Source organism: Aethalodelphis obliquidens, unplaced genomic scaffold (genome assembly GCF_003676395.1).
Source record: "Aethalodelphis obliquidens isolate GAN/ISIS:26980383/991018 unplaced genomic scaffold, ASM367639v1 scaffold50, whole genome shotgun sequence".
Classification (NCBI taxonomy): Eukaryota; Metazoa; Chordata; class Mammalia; order Artiodactyla; family Delphinidae; genus Aethalodelphis; species Aethalodelphis obliquidens.
Window position 1 is genome coordinate 9981329 of NW_020837994.1, and position 21402 is coordinate 10002730.

The 21402-nt window shown below is 41.0% G+C and overlaps 1 protein-coding gene and 1 pseudogene across 5 annotated transcripts in view; both read right to left on the reverse strand.

Annotated features, from left to right (window-relative positions):
• Window positions 1–4431: 4431 nt before the first annotated feature.
• On the reverse strand, window positions 4432–6701 carry LOC113607834 (uncharacterized; annotated as a pseudogene). Its single transcript, XR_003428114.1, has one exon. The product of XR_003428114.1 is annotated as an uncharacterized LOC113607834 (transcript).
• Window positions 6702–6979: 278 nt separating this feature from the next.
• The window catches only part of DLG2 (discs large MAGUK scaffold protein 2), a 534199-nt gene continuing 519776 nt past the window's right edge, over window positions 6980–21402 (reverse strand). For all 4 annotated transcript variants that reach the window (XM_027083549.1, XM_027083548.1, XM_027083550.1 and 1 more), the window contains 4 exons: window positions 18309–18481; window positions 16132–16241; window positions 11046–11137; window positions 6980–9312 (listed from right to left, as the gene is read on the reverse strand). In XM_027083549.1, the coding sequence (XP_026939350.1) occupies window positions 9206–9312; window positions 11046–11137; window positions 16132–16241; window positions 18309–18481 (482 nt within the window). In that variant the 3' untranslated portion in view covers window positions 6980–9205. The remainder of the gene's footprint in view (window positions 9313–11045; window positions 11138–16131; window positions 16242–18308; window positions 18482–21402) is intronic.

Sequence of the window (21402 nt, forward strand, 5' to 3'; positions counted from 1 at the left end):
AGGAAAGAGAAAAACAAGCAGTCAAAGGGTTAGTTATCAGAGTCAGCCAGAGAAGTCTAAAACGAAGGAAACTTCAGGGGTAGGCGGCCTGGCTCTTCCTCTAGTTGAGTCGCTGGCAGTGTGTTTATTGGAGATAGCTGGATGCCTGGGTAATCAAAAGCTTAATGTTAGGCACTTGCATTACAATTTAAAAAAAAACTCTCAGGGTTTACACCACAGGATGAAATATCTGGGGGTTGACAGATTCAGGAATGCTAGTGAAGAGACTCAGTTTTTTTTTTTTTTTTGCAGTATGCAGGCTTCTCACTGTTGTGGCCTCTCCCGTTGCGGAGCACAGGCTCTGGACGTGCAGGCTCAGCGGCCATGGCTCACGGGCCCAGCCGCTCCGCGGCATGTGGGATCCTCCCGGACCGGGGCACGAACCCGTGTCCCCTGCATCGGCAGGCGGACTCTCAACCACTGTGCCACCAGGGAAGCCCGAAGAGACTCAATTTTGACATAAAGGTTCTTCCCAGGGTGTGAGCAACAAGGGCAAATCATGAGCAGGTGTACGTTTGACTCCTAGATGTCAAGGTCCCTCTCCCAAAGTCTTTATGCACTCACTGGTCTGTTTTAGAGCTTCTGTGTTTTAATTCTCTCTCCTTCTCTTTTTAAAAATGCCTCTGCTCCCAGGCCTGCATTCCTTTAGAAGACAGGTTGTGCCCTGTGCATTTGTTTTTTATTTCATCGTCTAGAGCCTGGCTCCAAGCAGGTGGTTACTGTTTGCTGACCAAATGTGTAAGGAATGACGGCAAGATAAATAACTAATAAAAAATGCCAGCTTCTTTGCAAACATTTTTCTTGTGGGGCATTTTAAATTAAGCAACTGCTAGCTCTTCCTTGCCTGAAATGTTCACTTAAATACTCCAGATTTTAATGTTGACTGACCCTAGGTTTAAAACATGGCCTATATTCTTATTACTTTATACCCTGAAGAATTTCAGGTAGTCAGAATCAAACCACCAGTTGTTAAGGAAAAGGACTGTGGATTTGAAGCCAGATTTGGTGGCTGTAGTCAATTAGAATGAGTAATATTATAAAAAGAAATTGGCTTGGAAAGACCAAAGGGAGAGATTTCCTTCACTGGGGGGTTATTCATACCAGAGCTGCTAGATGAGGGAGCACGTCGCACACAGTATTTCTGCTGAAAGGTTACTACTAAGACTAGTAAAGAAACAGGAGTGGCCCATGAAAAATCAAACAATCCAATTAGCATCTGTGGGGAAGGGGACCCTTCCTCCCTCCCCCACCAAGCCCTCTGGTGCCTTTTGGCTGGTTGAATTGAATAATTAAAAGGACATAAGGCAGATTAACAGGAGAAAATCAAATTGTATCACGTACACATGGGGAATTCACATAAGCATGAAGGATACCAAAGACAGTAAGGCAAGACAAAGCATATATGTCATTTCGGACTTAAGGAGAAGGATATAGGAGTCTGGGACTTCAAAGGGAAGCCCATACAATGTTGTTTTAAAATTTTTTTAATTAATTTTTATTGGAGGATAGTTGTTTTACCTAGAATCTTGAAAATAATCCAATAAAAGACTGAAAAATTAAATTCAAGATTTAGATTTCTCTCATGAAGGATGTGGACCAGGGTTTTGGAAACGGAAAAGGTGTATGTTCACATTTGGAAAAAGCCATCAGTTCTTCAGTTTCTTTACTCTGATTTAGGCCTTGACTTAGATAGTGGTCATTTTTTAGTAGGTTTAGGTGGATGTTTCCAATTTCATTCCCTGTCTCAGTTGGGTGAAGAGGGTCTATGCATTGGTTTGTGTGGCTCTGAAAGTAGGACCAGTGAGGAAAAGCTAGGAGGTGGCAGAGAAAAGGACTTAGTGGTTTGCGTTCTCCGCGGTGGCACCCCATCTTCAGCAGGAGAGGAGGCCCCTGGGAGCTCGCTGAGTGTGGGTCATGGCACTGTTTCTCAAAGTGTGACTGTGACTGACAGGAAGGAATACATTTTACACCTGACACAACATGAAACAATATTCATCCTTACTACATGTGTGGCACTCTATAGAGTTTCTATTTCGTTGAAAAAAAGTGCTGGTTTATGACCCACTGGTGGGTGGTCAGTAGCAGTGTGAAATATGAGACTGAATTAGAGCCTGGTGACTCCAGTGTCAATATCACCTGGGAGCTTGTTAGAATCAGAATCTGCATCTAAGGCGATCTTACAGTGAAAGAGGAATCAAAGGTAACCACCGTGCATCTAAGGCGATCTTAAGTGAAAGAGGAATCAAAGGTAACCACCGTGATTCAACCCTATTTGTATTCCAGCACGCGGGAGTAAAGGGGATGGAGAGTGCAGGCACTTTTCACCGGTAGCTGACATCGTGGGAAAGCAGTGCTGAGTCAGGCGTGGATTCCGTGTCTCTCAAGCGGGCTACAGTAGAGTAAACGTTTTGACCTCAGGTCCAGCTGTGCCTGAGGGACCCCTGGGAGGTGAGAGAAAATGGCCCTGTGTCACATGGCAGGTGGCCAGGGGCTGGGCACTAAGCCCATCCCATAAATCAAGTTATCTGTTATTTCCCTTTTGTTATAGCCAATCTTTAGCAAAGTTTGCCTAAGTATTCCAGCTTTGTCCCAACTGTGCCAAGGGGGATTAGGGACAAGGTCTGGACTTGACAATTGGCTGTAACATTGGAAGGGGGAAAGGATCAGTTTCATGACTGCAGTAGTGCCTCCTGAGATGTCCCTAAGGGAAAGGTGAGTCACAGAGGACCACGACTGGGGTTATGAGACCCAGCGGCCCTGGGGCGTAGAAGACATTGTCCCCTGACAACTTCAGAGACTCTGGGTCTGGTTTGTGCCGAGAAAGCTGGTGACCCCTCTAAAATGTTCCTTATCTTTGTGCCCCACTGAGGCTTTGAAATTCTGTCGCTGGATGTTTAGTCTCAGAGTATCTACAAAACGTCCATGGTTGCATAGCTAGGCCCTCTTAGGTTCAAAGATGTGCAGTCTTTTCTAACTTTTGAGACTTCCAGAATGACCGTGTTTTAAAAATAGTTACAAAGGAACGAAATAGGAGCCAAAGAAAAGTCAAAAGCTCTTCTAGCTTTTTTCCCCCTTGAATAAACACACCCATTATTGAGAGAAACTGGCTTTTTGTGTAGTGTTACCACTAATATTACACCTGATGAGACTGTGCAAATGTTAAAAATTGAGTAATTGTTGGAATGTGAGGCCTGCATTGGGCTTGCAGCCTCAGTCAATGTCTTCTGCTGCCTCTGATCTGCTCGGCTCACTGCCGCCAAGGACCATGGACAGAGGCGGGGCACCTGGTGGAGACTCCTGCCGGCACACTGTGCTGGCCAGGGCCGTATGACCAAGTCTGGCTTCCCCAGTGGCTAATCCAATTATGTGATAGTTTATCGTGAAGCAAAATGTACTTCAAAGTGATCACTTCAATGGTGAAATTTCAACCCTTCCAGGGGAGGAATTTGTTTTGGCCCCCCAGCTGTCAGACCTGTGCTGTTCGAATGTCTACATATGTTTAACCTGGAGGGAAGAATCATCTGGCAGATTCAGGTTCTCAAGCCTGACATTTTTGGTATGCTCAGCTCTTTGGAGCTGGTATGTTTTTTGGCCCCACTACATATGGAAAATTGACACCTTCTTTCCCTTTTATGCCTTTCTTGGCATCATTAGTATCAGACAAGAAAAAATTATTTCTCTCTATTCTTAGGACCTTCTGGAATCTCACAATTTTGAAACTGGAGAATTGATTTTTTTTTGAGGTAGATGTGAGGGTCTTTAAAAAACCTATCATTTGGGCTTCCCTGGTGGTGCAGTGGTTAAGAATCTGCCTGCCAATGCAGGGGATATGGGTTCGATCCCTGGTCCGGGATGATCCCACATGCCGTGGAGCAACTAAGCCCGTGCACCACAACAACTGAGCCTGGGCTCTAGAGCCCACGAACCACAGCTACTGAGCCCGCGTGCCACAACTACTGAGCCCGCACGCCTAGAGCCTGTGCTCCACAACAACGGAAGCCACCGCAATGAGAAGCCCGAGCACTGCAGTGAAGAATAGCCCTCACTTGCTGCAACTAGAGAAAGCCCGCGCGCAGCAACGAAGACCCAATGGAGCCAAAAATAAATAAATAAAATAAATTACCCCCCCCCAAACCTATCATTTAATACCTTGTTCACCCTTGGCAAAATCCTGATTAAAAGCAGGCAAGATGGCAATCGAATATTCAAAAATATTCAAAAGCAGCACTTTCAGCTGCTCTAGGCAGTGCCAATATTTCTCAGAGCGAATCTACTCTAACTACACTTTAGTTCTAAAATCAGACAAGTCTGATAAAAATAGAAATGAATGATTCTATTCTTCGTGAAATAAGACAAATTATGCTTTGGGAGAAAATAATTTGCTATAAAGTATAAAATGTTTTAATATTTATATCTTATAATAAAACCATGACATGTTTATAAACACTCTATCAAGCATTTTTACAATGGGGCCACCGCTGACAACTGGAAACGCAATAAATATGCAAAGACACACTGAGTATGAAATATACATCTTGATTTTATAATCGTGTGCTTTATTTTTTACACAAATGGAATGGAAGTGTCGAATATTTACACTTAACAGGAGTGTAAGCTGTGCAGTGTCTCTGTAAACTCCAGCCCAGGCAAGGAGTATGTTTCCCTCCCTCCCATCCGGCACTACAGCTCAATGGAGAAGCATCCTGTCAGAGAGAAGCACAAAACTGTCATATCGAAATCTCACGCATACAGCCTGGTGCACTCAGAAGTTAAGACACATTTAGGAAACACAGATTCAAAAAGGAGAGAAGAAAAGTTTGCCATCTCATTGGGAGTCAACCTTGTCATTTGGTAGTCTGTCCTCCTGAGTTGCTAGGGAGCTTCTGTAGTCTATCTTTTAGATGATCTTTGTCTAAATCATTCACCTTAGTTTATCCTCAGCTGCTACAAGAAACTGCACAGCTGTACAAGAAATGATTTCCGAAGCACAGTTTTCAGTGAGGAAGGATATTTACAGACTAAAGTGTGTGTGTGGGTTTCCATCGACATTCATTTGTACCCAATGTAGTATGTGTATACATGATAGACATACCACATATACCATACGTACAGAGAAGTAAAATGTATATCCACAGAATTCTGTAGGGAGTCCTCTTTCAAATCAGTTGTCATGGGAGGTACTCCACATACTCTAAGGGAAATGTCCCCTTTTGTCCTCTTTAGGAGCGACAGATTACTATGATAAACTTAGGAAGTAGCCTGAGTCTTTGACTTAAATATTTTTGTAGGAATTTAGGCAGGACCAAGACAGGAAAAAAGAGATGTAATTTCACCAGCAAGTCCATTCAATCTCACCAGAGCAATCACCAGCTGAAAAGCAGAGGGAGCTTCACATGAAAATAGGAAAAAGAAAGCTTATGAATGGAGAAAAAGTCTCTCTCCAAACCAAGGTGATGGCATGGCTTCCATGAGAAGGAAGAGGTTTGGTGTCAGAATAATTGCTGGGGCCAGAGTCTGCCTTTATTGAAAGGAAGTGTCCTCAGAGCCGTGGGATGGTGCTGGGAGCAGGCTCACTTTGGACCAGGCTTCAGGCAGAGGCACCCAGGTGCCGGCAGGGCCCAGAGCACGTGCATCATCACTGCCAGGGCAGCGGTGCAGGCTGGCTCAGTGAGGTGTGATGGAGCTGGCTCCAGTGCAGGACCTCATTCAGGCTCAGCTTTGCCTTCTGGGCTGCCTGGGTGAGGCGGCGACCCAAAGAATTTGTGTCGTTAGTCCAGTGTATGGACTTGCTGTCTGAATCAGCCATGAGCCCTTTTAGGACGGAAATACTAAGGAGTGGGTTATGGGAGAGGAGATGATCAGAGATGTGAGAAGAGAAAGGACAGGAAAGGTGGAGGAAGAGGAAGAGGAAGGGGAGAGACTGAGAGTAAAGGAGAGATAGACAAAGAGACTGGGGATCAAAGGGGAGGGAGAAAAGAAGGAATGCGGGAGAAAGCCAACAACTCAGAGAAGACGGGAAGGAAGGATAAAAGGAGAGGTACACAGAAGAGAGCTGGAATGAGACAGAACTAGGAGGGGAAGAGCAGAGGGAAAGAATGAGGAGAAAGAAGAGGCAAGAGCCATAGGAGCGGGGAGCTTTTCCCTGGCTCGGAGTCCTGAAGGGCTGGCAGTAGGATCTAAGACAGCTCAGAGGCACCTGAGTGCAGGCTTCGTAAAGATGGGCGCACTCAACAGAGCGAACCCAAAAGCTTGGAGCCGGGAGAAAAAGCCTGCAAAGAAGTGGCCAACAAATTCTGTGGGAGGAGAGCAGAAAAACAAATGCCCCTGCAATTAGCTGACAAATGGGATTTTGATTTTGGTAAAGCTGAGACCCCCGTGGTGCTACACATTGTACCAGAGCATGAAAAATAGCACCAGTGAGACGATCTGGCACTTTTCCGAAAGGGCCCAGCATGTGAAGGTGACGTTGCGCCCCCAGCAAGCCTTCAGATTGGAGAGAGCTCTCGACAAAGTTTGCAGTGTTAGCACCAGTCTGGCCCCAGGCTCCAAGTGCATTTGCACCAGTTGTAATCTGGGTAACTTTCATGCCATTTCCACACAAGTCGTCAGATTTGCTGCAAAACACACTGGTTCACTGGAGCCGTAGAGACCTCAACATTGGGAAGCGCAAGACAACACAACAAATGGAGGTGTAAATTCTACAGGAAAAGACCCTCTCTCACCAATTGGCTTGGTGATTCTTCAAGCAAATATATATGTATATATATATTTATATAAATCTACATAAAAAAATCAGTGCAAATGCCAATTCTAATCAGAAGCATCTACACTAGGAAAATAAATAATTATATTACTACAAAACCAAGGGTTGGTGGGTTCAATCTGATTGTACTCAGCCACAGCAATACTTAAGATTAAATGGAAAGCACATCACATGACCCATGGAAACATCTATTCATTAGTGACAGTCCTTTACATAAATGGTTGCATGCTTAGTTGAGAAACCAAAGAAGTCATCATGGCGGCCTAAAAGTCGAGCTGGGATCAGGAATGGCATTCTGGTGGCAGAAAACTTCTGGGAGTAAGACTGATGAAAGCAGGCCTTGACCTGAAACTGGCGAATTGCAGACATGGACACATTTTTGACATTTTGAGTGCTCCAAGGAAGTCTTGGGAAATTTAACTTTCATCAGAGGGAAAAATGCACTGCTAGCCCTTCCATTGGTAAAGGTAGCCTCAAGACTATAGGTAGATGCATGACTTTGCATTTTTGTGTTTGTTTTGGTGACTGCAGCCAGGCAGACAGTGGTAGTTTAGTGTAAGACGAATAATGTTTGCTTTTGGAAAGAGACCCTCATTCTGAGCTCTGATGTTCTTACTGTGAAGAAGCCCCATCACTGCTGATGGCTGTCTCTTGCTCTCCCATCGCAGCCTGCATGCTGGTTTGCTGCACAGTGTGGCAGAATCCCTGCCAGGTCTGATGTACCCCAGAGATAAGGCGATGGGGCTTAGTTTGGGCATGTATACAACCCAGAGTTGAGTAGTTATTGAGATCACTGAAAAGTCTCTCTCTAAACGCCCTGGGCACAAGCAATGCTGATGTCACCAATGGCTCTAAAGTGGGATATAGGCTTCGGGAGGTTTCTTTTTGTAAATCATCATTATTATAATTGCTAAAAAATAAACTTGGTCCAGGCGCATCCCCCAAGAAAGGCAGTTCAGTTGGTTGAGCTCAAAGTCATTAATGGTCTTTCCTGATGGTTCTATCTCTTTGTCCGGTACACAGAAAAAAAAGTCTGTACCCCTCACGCCCCCCCAACCAGATGCTTCCCTTCTCTCTCTCTTCCTCAGAGAAATAGTGCATTTTGGGGCAGATCTCTCCATGGCTCTATACCTTCTCTGGCTATTACAAAACCCTCAGTTACTTGTGAAACAGACAAAAAAAAGTCCTAATTATTCATGATGGCCAAAATACTAAATGATCCTTTAAGAACTGTATGTAAGTTAACTAGGAACAACATTATTCAACTATTTGCATGGCAGGCCCAGGTTGTTTAACAAGAGAAAAGCAAAAGCAAAAACTTCCCTTTACATCATTTGCATGAGTTTGTCTCTGAAAGCCATCAGCTTAAAAAAATGCATTAACCAAATGTCCTCCAAAAATATTCATGAGGGTAACTCATTAAGGGATGTGCTCCATGGGAGTGTATCACTAACGTGGAAGGGAGATCATGGGAGGTAAGTGAGGGAGAAGTCTTTGTCAGGCTTCAGAAGGAACTCAGATGCTCTCAATGGATCATTGGCAACAAAAGGGAGAGTGCAGCTTTCTGGTGTTGAATTGGACCATCTGCAGATAGTGCATACATTTAGTCTTTCAATGAATTAATCTTTACAAAATATTTCACAAAACTTCTTTAACCTATAGAAATTCATTTCTATACATTTAATATATTTTTATTATATAAATTATTCTCATCTTTAGTGCCTTCTTTAAGTTTATAAATGGCAAAATAGACGATAAACAATCATAAAGCTAACCCCAGGTGGAATCCCCTCCTCTCAGTGAGGTCAGTCCTCCACACACTCGCAAATTTTATGAAATGCTTGTCTTTGCAGATGCCAGGAAAAGAAACTACACACTTATCCTTCCCTGATATTATGCCGTCTCCAAAGGGACTCCTTTCTTTTTTTCCCTTCGTTCTTTCTTTTGCTTGTTAAGAAATCAAAGGAGGTGCATAGTTATAAAATTCGAAGTGTACCAATTACAGATGTGGGTAATGGGAAGGTTGGTGAAGTTCAAGTGCTGGCAACTTTTCTTTAAAGCAAAAAACACAGGGAGCTCAGCAGCTAAATCAGCTCTGGACATCTGCTGGGTGAGGAGGCTGCCCATCTCTTGGGCACAAAGCCCATCAGAGGTTCATCCCTACCCCTGGCACTCTGAGCAAAGCAAAGCCTTCCCGCGTACTGCACTGTCTTTTCTGTCCCACCCTTTGGCCCCTCCTTCTCCTTCATGGCTTCACACAGTTTGTGTTGTACATTCATAAGAATTCACATTGACTGCAAAAACATAAATGCAACAGAAACATAAAAGCCTCCAAGTAGTGTATTATATATATTTTGTTCTTCTAAATGCTCTTCTGTCATTGTTGGAGGTGCAGTGGCTAATTTATAACTTCTCCTTTGAGGGAATCCAGATGAAAGGCCCAGATTGCTCTTCAATAACAAGCTTGCATTGGTTATAGATATCTTCTAAGGTGTCACCTTGGACAATAGCTAGAACAAAAGCAAACACACTGGAGTTAGGAATCACTCGCTGGCTGGTGAAGAACCACCATCGATCACGCAGCAGAAGCTCAAAGAGTGACAGACAAACTCATCAGGAAGCTTAATATTACTTTTTATTAGTAAGAAAAAGCAGAAATTCACTTAAGCAAAGTCACAACAATGATTTAAAAAAACCCTTACAAGGCACGTCCTAGATTGGTAATAAATGCACCATGGGCTTCCTACTTTCTACATGTCGCTCTGTAGTTCTGCATAATGAATCATTCATTTATTTAAATTTTATGGGTGTGTACTCTGGGCCAGGCACTGAGCTAGGCAGTGATCAATTTTCAGATTGAGAGCTCCCTGTTACCAAAGAAAGCCAGACTTATATTCTCCGTACTGTACTTATTTTGTAAGGGGCAGAAATTCAAATATTTTAGACACAGAGGAAATAATAAAGATTTTAGAAGAAACTTTAGTTAATCTCCTCAACCCCCAAAACCTTTAAAAGAAAACCCCATTCATTCTCCAAGTAATCTGGTAAATCGAGATTTTACCTTACAGGGCTGTTTGTAGTGAGAATACCTTATGGGCAACTACTTGTAAAAAACATAAAAATAGGAGGAAACAAACTGTGTATTACCTAAAACACCAAGTCACTTACAGTAGATTTAAATACATTTTATTATCTCCTTTGAACAGCAGCTATCTTGTAGATAGATATCCCAAACACATCAGTCCTATCCGTATGACACTAGGGCTTAAAAATAAACTGTGACTGAAACATGGTTTAGAGCTGCAAAAACAATCCTCAGAATGTATTGATTATGATATTTTATTCCTGAATATAAAACACTGGTCAAAATGTACATTGTTTTCATTTAAAAGGACATCTTGGATGTTCTTTTAGGATGAAACATAACTCATATCTTTGTTATTAACCAAAATTTTACTTAAGATTTACCCAATTCAACATATTTGCAAACTGCTAAGCCCATGGCATTTTCATATTCTGAGTGAAAGAAAAAAGAAAACACCAAACTTCATGCAAGGTAACTCAGGAGGAAAGTTCTTGCTTTTAAACCATCAGTGGTAAGGCAAATTCCATAAAGTCTGATGGCTCTTTGGATCTGATCAGTGTTTCATGAACGCATGTTAAGGATAAAGAACCCAGGACGTGATACCCAGGATAAAATATCCCCCCAAATTCATGTTTCCAAGGAAATATTTAAAAAGAAAAAAAAAAGTTTTGCATTGAGACTTGACATGGAATTAATTGAAATACAGAAAGTGTTTCAACATTTTCTTCAAGTGCTGCTAATGGGGAGACAGACCCATAGGTCCCGGAAGCAAAGGACAGAGGCCCTGGGCTTGCTTCCCAAGAGTAACTGCTTTGGATGGTACACATTTTGAGCCTTGAAAGTTTCTTTTTCAAATTTTCTGATGATCTCAGGGAGAGAAGCTGAATGAGGTATTAATGCTTAAAATCTCCTTAATAGCAGGAGATAGCTCAGTGGCATCTGCCACTCACGGTTTCGGGTAGGGCCAGTGGGAACCTGGAAGCTGAATCCAGAGAGGAAAGAAACCAGAGTTTTGGATCAAATGGAAGTAGAAGGAAATAAGGGGTTTTTAGCAGGAAGGTCTTAGGGCCCAGGTACACCAGGCCCAGAGCCCTCTCTATACCAAATGTCAGACAATTTATCTCCTTTCTCACAGCACAAATGTAAATGAAGTTTTACCTGTAAAATATTCTCCAAATTCTTGTTCTAGCTTAATTGCACGGTCATAGGTTTTCTTGGCTTGTTCCTCTGTTAAACGCTTATTCATCTCCCTGGGAAAATGAGAGTTTGCTATTAGAACACAAAGGGAACATACCAAATCCTGAAACACTACAATGCATGGCGAAAATGAGTCCTGCAGGAAGCCTAGTGTAATCTTAGCAGCAGCAGTCTCCTATTCCTCTTTGCTGGAATATTTTCAGCCACTAAGACTCCCTCCCAGGGGGCTCACTCTCTCGGAGGGCAGTCTCTTGGTCCCACATGGGACTGAAGCAGGATCTGTTCCGTCATGATTTCCAGTCACTGGTTCTGTCCTCTGCAGCCCCGCAGAGTAGGACTGAACTTCCTTCCTCCATGTCAGGCCCTTGGGTCTTTAAGTCAAGTGCTGATGTGTCTCTCGAGGCTTCCGCTCTTCCAGCAAAAACTGTCCTGCTTCCTTCATCTATTCTCTCATTGGATATAATTTCCAAATCCTAACTTCCTGGCCACCCTTCTTTCCTTAGACTTTGTTCTCATCTATCTCAACCTCTTTTAAACATGGGATGTAGAATTGAACGCAATCTTCTAGGGTGGCCAGAGGGAGGAGAGGAGAGGAGATGGAGAGAAGGGAAGACACATCACAGCCTTTCAGAGCTCATTATATCTAAGAGAACAAGACTTGACTGTTCTCAGGTCCTGACCTCGCAGAAAGCTTTGATCTCTCGACTCTCCCATCCTCCCCAAGGGCTGCTGTTCACCTTCAATGTGGGCAGGAGACATGTGGAGTGGAGAAAGAGACAGTGTTTCCAAGGAATTATAGAAAATGTGACAGGCCCCTCAGGCGTGTGTATCTTTCAGGCCGAAAAAGCATTCTGTAGCTTGCAGGGCTCAACTTCTGCAAACAGTGAGGCATGCCTATAGCAACAAGAGCCCTGAACTTCCTCTGTTTTTATAATCAGTGGAATTTCAAGGAGCTGCTAAAGATGGCTTGAATTAAAGATACAGAGAGAAAGGAACAATCAAAAGCGCTGGGACCAAAATATTTTCAAACAGACTCTAAGCAAGTCATATCAGATAGGGAGCCAGAGAGAGGAGCTTGGCAAGAAGGAATCTCCGATGCTTATTTTGTTTATTTTTGTTCGGACAGAAGAACGGGCTGTAAAGGAATTACGCTGGGCATTCTCTGTCCTTCTTTCTGTTAGTCTGTCAGCCACTGGTGTATCATTAACTGTATGTTAGTGCTGCTTAATCAATCGTAAGATTATTTAAATCCAATCTAGTCTCAAGGACAAATTGAGGAGGGAGGAAAAGGGAGAATAACCTAATCTATTGATTCCCAACCAGTGTCAGCTTTATCCTCTCATGTCCTCTAAGTGTTAACATTTTTTGCCAACCAAAGTGTACTTATTAAGTAAGAATTATTTTATCTTCCCATTTTTCTTAATCAAAGACTGACAATCATTGCCTCTGATCATCATAAGAATACCAGTGTGACTGTACTGATAAAAGTTCAGCTAAGAGCAAAGACAGTTTGGTTGGTCCATCGGGAGGCATCGCAGGTACAGGTAGAATTTTGAAGGCATTGCTGCTTTCGCATGTCACTTTAGGATGCCAGATATCTGGGTCTTGAGCATGTAGTCTCAGGTTAATTCCTTTTTCAGAGCAAGTAACTGAGGTCAGAAGTAGTAAAGGAACTTGCCTAAGGTAAAAGAGTGAATTTGATGTAAGAACTCAAAGGTTTTTTTTTTTTTTGAAACCAATTTTTAGTGAAATAGACTTTCCAGTATGCCAAGACTTTCTTTCAAAAGAGGCCCTTATTTAGAAAAACACAAAACAAAACTGAAGTCTGACACTAACACAATTCTGGACTTGATGTTGATGGCTGCAATATACAGAAGTGGGAGTTTCCTGAAGTCTTGTTGTTGAAGTAAACTCATCTTCAACTGAGGGATGGTATCTATAATTCTCTTCCTAAACAGCACTAGCCCTAGAAGCTTTGAGTGGCTGTCACTCTTGGGTGGCAGGAGATGCTGGGCTAAACCAAGGTATCTTCTCACAGAAAGAAAGTGTTTTGCTCCAGATGTCACGAAATCATGTAGTTCTGGTTCTTCTTTGACTTCCCTGGTCCATACTAGTCTGTCTTCTCTGAATTCCCTTTGCGTTTATTGTAGCAATACTGAATTTAGGATTTTATCCTCTAATACATGAACTTGTTTTGTCTCCCTGCCCAATCTGCTAGTTCTTTGAGGGCGGAGACCATGGCTTCTTCACTAGCATGTGGCATGGAGCTGAGTCAACACTTAACTTACTGAATGAATAAGTGAACGAAGAAATGAAACAATGAATGACTGGAGAGCTAGACAAACATAATTATGATACAGTTGAAGACAGAAGTAAACTTGGCCATCATGGGAGCAAGAAGGTAAAAGCAGATTGGGGTGGAAGTGTGGGGAGCCACAGGAAAGCTTCTTATCGCCATGGGATGGGGGTGGGGAATAGAAGTCACATGGCGGGTACAATGTAAAAAAACACCTGTTTCATATACGCCCTTGATTTTATGCTCCTCTGAAGAGTCAGCTACGTATGTGCTAATAAGTGCTGTGGTTTGATGTGGATGATGCACTTGAGAATAATGTGTGTGATGATCTATCAGTGCCTAAATGTGGCAGCTGCCATGCTTTTGTTCCAGGTGACCTAGCCTTCACCCCTCCCTGCGGAATGGGCAATTCATGCCAGCTTTGCTCCTCAAGTAAAATAAAACCCTCAGAAAAAGAGTGAGCTAGAAAGGAAGCATCTAGCATTTCCTAATAAGATCACATTGGTTTGAATGTCACCGTTACGGTACTACACATATGGCTGCAGCAAATGATGTCAGAGTCACGGTCTCATTGTGGAGTCCAGCCTTCAGCAGGCTTGATTTTCCTTGATGATACATGGCCGTGACAGGGCCCTAAGGCAAAACTAAACAAGGCATCTCATAGTTGTGGAAAGCAGTAGACCTTCTCCTGCTGAGAACATCCCCCAGTGTTGCACTGAACCAAATGTGCAGCTGCGGTTTCTCCCTCAGGCCTCCCTTTCCCCGGAAGCCACTTATCCCACTGCATGTTTATGATGTGAAAACTTATTTTTCTATTTCTGAAACGGGCCTTTAAGATGCTGTTCCCAGGAGGTGGGGGCCATATTTCTATGCTTCTTATTAACGTTAGCAGTACTAGTAACATTTACGAGGCCCTTCTCAGATTACAAATCACTTTTACTCAAGGAAATTTGCGGTTGCTTAATTCACTTTGCTCAATGCCCAACACAGTAGCTTACAAGAGGAGGCATTTAATATGTACCATTAGGGATAATACTATCAACAACCATTATTTTATCTTCAACACATATTTTTCCACAGTGCTAGCTGTGGGCAAAGCTCTTTATGATATATAAAGAGGTATTAGTACATAATTAGTACCTAATTTAGGTATTAATACCTAAATTCATGGGGCAGAAGGTACTAAGAGTGACCTCCTGACTATTTTTTCATCCTGGTAAGAACTTTGTCCATCTTTTATTTATGGGAGTCTATTCTGCTTTTAAGATATATCTCTGGCAATTTCCCTAGAGATCGACTATGTATTTAACTTAATTCTCTTAGACTGCAATTCCAGCTACTGTCGCTTATTCCTTCTAGAGAAGGTGCCGAATAATTGGTCGATATCCTCTACAAGTAACTGCTTTCTCCTCTGGGATAAATGATTTCATTTTCTTTGGTCTTTCCATAAACACTGTTTTCTAGTACTTCGTGGTTCACTTCCGAACCCTGCCAAATGCTCTAATGTCTTGAGGCCCAAATGGAGGCATATTTGGGCAAAGCTCTTACAATGGACACAGTGGTATCATCTCTTGTGGCCTCTTGGAAATGGCACTGTTTACATGGTTTGTAATGATAAAACAGTCTTATTCCTCTTACAATAAAGTAACTTGAAATCTTTTATAGTAATAATAGCTACCATTTAGTGAGTGATTATTATATGCCAAAGACCATATGGAGAACTCTACATTCAAGACGCTGTTTAACCTTGACACTAGCTCTATGAGGTCTGCATCATCAATGTGCTTAGTTTAGAGGTGAGGAACTAAATCTTACAGATGTTAAGCAAATTGCCTGAGCTCACATAACTGAACAGTGGCAAAGGAAAGAACCAAACCTAGCCTGATTAATTTTCAAGTCCCTGCTCTTAGCCTTTTTGCTCGGCTACTTTTATGGCTACTGCAGCGTCACTTTTGTATGAGAGTGGTCTACAAAATAATGCCACCAATTTGTATCAAATTGGCACAAAAAATATTGTTACTTTACAGCCAGATCATGAATATCTGCCCATTTTGTTTACTGATTTTTGCAGGAAGATATTTTACACATTCGCTTAAAGATAAAAAGAACAAAAAAATCCAAGTCATGCATTTTCCCCTTGTTTATAAACGTACACAGGTCTGGAGCTTTTGGTTAAGCTTGTAGATGTTTTACTGAAAGGCCACTAAGAAAACGCCCTATTAAGGATAGCGGTCTACATAACATGAGGTTTTAATTAAGAAACATGAGAATTCTATGCTATAACAACGTGAAATGCCAATGCAAAGAGCCTAAAATATTGTTTGCTCCCTCTATGAAAACCCACACATTTAAAAAAATTTACTAGTGGAACTGCTCTCCAAAGTAAGAGATAATTTAAAGATGATTGCTTCCTATCATTTGGAAAGCAAAGCAAGATAAAACAAAAACAAACCAAACCAACCTACCTTCAAAACTGCAACACAAAATGAAAATATCACACACACAAAAACAACTTGTGCAATGAAAACAAAAATCAAGAAACATTAGTGAAGACATTTTAAGTAATTATTGACATTATGTCTCTAGTGGTTCAAAAGAACTTTCACCTATCATTAAAAAAGGGAATTCTTAAAAAAAAAAATCAACAATGTCAGTTCCCATTTGTAAGCATTATGACAAAGAGCTGTTAACAATTTGCTCTGTCGTACGGAACAGGGGGCTGGATGAAGGCCGCCGCTGTCTTCCACTTACATCAGAGGTTCCAGAGACTTGGGTTTAATGAAGATGGCAATGGGATAGAGCTGAGCAACTTGTAACCGCTTGATAGCATTTCCTGATACGTCAAGTATACAGTGTTTGCCCTGGAAGAAAGAGAAGAAAAATAATGGAGTTAATCCAGGAAGAATGATCATAATCAAACCAAAAGGAAAAAAAAAAGTAAGTATGTTTTAGAGGGAGGTAAAAGATACTGGATTTCAAATTTTGAAAAAGAATCACTGCAAAGCATAAACAAAAGTTGATATACAGGGTCATAACCAAATGTTTGCAATAATTTATATTTCTTACTCCTTTACTAAGCGTCTGTCACTGGGATAGATATTTTACTTGTGTTATCTCAGTTAACTTTATTTCCTTAAATAAATACCTGATGCTCTGCACCAGGAAGCTGTGTAGCCATATGTAATATGACTGAGTCCACTCTCATGAAACGCTCATAAACCATATCTGAAAACAACTGTCAAAAAGAAATTCCCAAATTGTCAAAGAAGAAATTCCCTACCTATGAGGTACATATTATCAACTGCATTTTACAGAAGAAAAGACTAAGGCTTAAAAATACTAACTTGCCCAAAGTCTCAAACCCAAGTCTTATTGGTTGAAATAAATAGATACCTTATTGTCTCACCCTGACCAACGTTAAATCTGGAAGAATGGTAATGTGAGTTTAGAACAATCCCATAAACATCTGCTGAGCGTTTATATGTATCCTGCCTTCGATATGCTCAGTCTAGTATAAAGCAAGGACAGACACAAAGAGTTACCTTAAATATTTTATCTTAAATGTTGAGAGATAGGCTTGCATAGTGTTTAAATATCTTGTTTCTTAACAAATAAAAACCCTATTACACTATAGCACACCTCATTTAACTTGCTTTCCACTGCAATGAGTGCCCAGAGCAAGGAGCTGCTTTATAAAGTATTTCTGGAAAAACAGACACATTTGCCTCACATCATATTCTGCCTCCTGGAGGGAAATGGCTTCATTACCCCGAGGCTAAAGAGCTTTACAAAAGAAGAGAAAAAGCATACTATGCAAATAGAAATAGTCCTAAATCAATAAAAGGGGATAAAAACTCATCCATAATATCCGTGTAAAAATGAAGCGAGTCCAGTGAGTACTTGAGCTTTTATAGGAGAAACACACTAAGGTGGCTCAAGCCTTTACCACTTATATAAATTCCAAGTTTGCTATGTGTGAAATGCAGCAGTTATATAAAATGTCTAAATGCAGTTTGATTATTCACTGGCCAGAACAGTTCGAGGTAACAAAGGTTGTGTCTACGAGAATAGATGCCATTATCCGGGAAGCTGATTCGAAACAGTATGATATAGCTCAAAGAAGCCAGCTTTCCAGAGAGAAGAAAGCAGACCACCTTCTTACTGTATTCTCAGACAGACAGGAACATTTCTTGTTTAATCTTTTTCACCAATACATTAAAAGGGGGGGAAAAGGTTGTGTCAAATCCAATCAATCCAACAAATATGATTGCCTCTTAACTCTTTTTTTTCTTCTATGAAATTGGTTCTCTGTGTTCATAGGAGATTAGGATCTTTCCTTAGGCAGATCTTAAAGGTACACTGAAGTGCTTTCCTATCCTATTCTCTCTTGAACGTTCTTCTCATTTCCACGCCCATGAAATCATCAGGAGGAGGAGAATCACAGCATCTACACCTCCTCTGAGTTAAAATGTCTGCCAGCAACAGGCCAGGCAGTCCTCCCCATCTATCTACCCCTCCACCAGGAGGATCTCGAGTTTTCAGGGAGATGAAAAGTTAACTCCTGCTAACAAAAAGAACTGAGGACCCTGATCTAAACAACGAAGAGTGACAAAGTTTTTAAAGTAAATTCAATGTTGTGGCCAAAGAGAAGTGAGTCAAGGATAAAGTGAATCTCCATAAGCTTCAAGCTGTTAATTGCCTTCAGGTTTATAGCTCCCTTTCCTCCTCTCCCCACCAGGTCAGTCTTTATTGAGATTAGAATAAAGATTAATGATCTTGCTCTAAAGGGAATCTCTGCTTAGAGGTCTTAAAAGGAATATTTAATCAAAATTTACAGCTGAAATCAGGAAAGAGTAATGACCAAAAAAATGCAGTTTGCCACCCGGGAACCTTCTTCAGGAGAGACGTAAGATGATTGGGGAACATACCCTTTCTGCTACAAATCTCACAGACTGCACACTGGTTCCATACAAGTTGTCATTGTACTGGCCGGCTTCTATAAACTTGTGCTCTTGGATGTCTTTCTCCATCTGTTCTCTGGAAATGACAAAGTGATAGTCTCTGCCATCCACCTCGTAGTCACGCTTTGGCCTCGTAGTATCTTTATAAAACAAAAAAGATGAAAATAAGGTAACTTTATACTCATAAACTTCCTTTATACATATATTTTTACACCCTCAGCATAGATATATAAAAATATGTAATATGAAGGACCATGACATAGTAAAGACTGTAAAGACTATAAAACTAGATAAAATATATGGAAATATATTTTCAGGCATCAGACAACAGGCAGTGTTGGGCTGTAATACTTAAGAGCAACACGAAGGGACTCCGCATTTACTCCATTTTCATTTCCAAATGGAGAGTGTCTAGAGGTCATGTAGTGCTAGGAGACTCTGAAGTTCAGCCAGACTGTGCATTTGGTTGAGACGCCAGAAGGGCCGCATGTTATGAGGTTACTCTCGACTTACTCTAGACCCACCTTCACAAACCCTAAAACCAAGTCAAAACTGGAAGAAGCTGATTTGTCAGTAAATTATTACCTGCCAGAACAAAAACTTAATATTCTATAAAGGAAGATAACAAAATCCAGATGCCCAATAATGTAGCATCACTATGTCTAGCACATGATAAAAGATTATGGGACAAGCAAAGAAGTAAAAAAATGTCTCATATTAAAAAATGGACATGCAGTATAAATATATCCGGGGATTTTAAAAGATGTAAAATGAGACGGTCACAGTTAAGGAGGGACTAAAAGTCATCAACTCTAACCATAGATAGAAATGGTTAAACTTTTTGGTAAGAAGAGAAGGGAAAATAATTTAACGTTATAAATAAAAAAAAAAACGTTAAGATAAATGTCGCATGATATCACTTATATGTGGAATCTAAGAAATACAACAAACTAGTGAATGTAACAAAAAAGAAGCAAACTCACAGATACAGAGAACAAACTAGTGGTTATGGGGGGGAGGGGCAATATTAGGGGTGAGGGGGTGGGAGGTACAAACTACCGGGTGTAAGATAGGCTCAAGGATGTATTGTACAACACTGGGAATATAGCCAATAATTTTGTAATAACTGTAAATGGAAAGTAATCTTTAAAAATTGTATTAAAAAGAAAGAATACAGGAGGAAGTAAGATACATTCTATACCTGCATTGCTCAGTGTGGTCACCAGCAGCCCCATTCAAGAGCACTTAAAATGGGGCTGGTCCATACATGTACAATACACACTGGATTTCCAAGACTTACTACCAAAAATTATGAAATACCTCAATAATTTTTATACTGATTACAATTGAAATGGTATTGTTCTGGATATATTGGGTTAAATATAATTTATCCTTAACATTAAAAAAATGTTAAAATATTTTTGATCTTTTACCCAGATATTTTTCCTAGAAATCCATCTTTAAAAATTATCAAAACTTTGGGGCTTCCCTGGTGGCGCAGTGGTTGAGAGTCCGCCTGCCGATGCAGGGGATGCGGGTTTGTGCCCCGGTCCGGGAAGATCCCACATGTCGCGGAGCGGCTGGGCCCGTGAGCCATGGCCGGAGCCTCTGCTCCACAACGGGAGAGGCCACAACAGTGAGAGGCCCGTGTACCGCAAAAAAAAAAAAAAAAAATCAAAACTTTGGATGAAGTTTTATCCTTAAAGATATTCACTACATTAATTTATAAATTATAAATAATTATAACACATAATTATAATTGTATTTGAGTTATAATTCATAATATTGAAAAGTAGAGAAAACCCAAAATACCCATAAGTGAGAAAGTATTAATTATGATATAATAATCATTTAAAATAGTTATAAAATTTTAAATGATATTAAGCAAAAAATATCTATCTATCTATATATCTAATATATGCCTAATCATGGGAGAAAATGCATGAAAAGAAAGAATAGGTAGAAATCTATGAAAATATTAGCAGCGATGTTACTTCTGGGTACCTTGTGGGATTCTGTATTTTTATTTTCTTGTTTAACTTTTTATCATTTTCCATGTTTTGTACAATGAACATGTATTGATTTTCATAAAATAGTGCTATTAATTATAAAAAGAGAAAGAGGAGACTATGCAAGGTAGAGGGGAAGTAAAAATGGTGTTAAAGGATTTTTTTTTCTTTCAAAAGTGGAGGAACAAGCTGGGAGCTGTGACAAATGGCCTAGGGTTTGACCTGATCATTTCTATCTGGAGTCTCTCTCAGGGTATGCTCTGTGGCAAGGTCTCTTCCCAGAACCCTTGCTGGGAACAGTTTCATGAGATAGCACAGTCGTCCTAGTTCCCTCCTGCCCATGTACTGCACACATGCAATTCTTGCTATTCTTCTGTATTCCGGGAGACATTTGCAGTCTTGAAATGTAAGAGACACTTCAGAGCATAAAGCTTAAAAACTGCAGAGTGAGAAAGAAATACCTGTTGAGATCAGATTTAAGAGCTCGATGATCTAATAAATTAAAATTCCCTGGTGGGTTTGTCTATGTACACAGAAGGCCTCTATGTATTTTTATGTGACACAGTGGGAGTAGAGATGGAAGTGGTGAGTGGGTGGGTGGCAAATGGGAGGAAGGAGAGCAGATAGCCTCTTACAGGCATGTAGCCCTGAGTGTACCAGAGGGACCAGGAGACCTGATGATTGTCCATAATGACAAGAAAGCAGATTAAAGTTTGCAGTGGCCAGGAGGGTGGGTTAAAATTTTATAATCCTTCTTGTCTGCATCTTCCCAACTCCTGAGGCTGTGAAACACTTGGGAAAGGCTATTTTGTTTTGCAATGACACATGGCCCTAAGTCATCCTGAGGTGATTTTAATAGATGGCTTTGTTTCTGATCTCTTTTCTTGTAACTGAGGGTGATCACCAGTTAGATCCATTAAACCTGTAACCTGCCTTCACTGATTGAGCTCACTTTGTTGTTACAAAAAAACCTTGCAGGTCCTCCAAGCATCACACAACCCAAACGATGTGTTTGCCTGAACTGTTTTTCAGGAACTCAGAGTCAGCTGCGT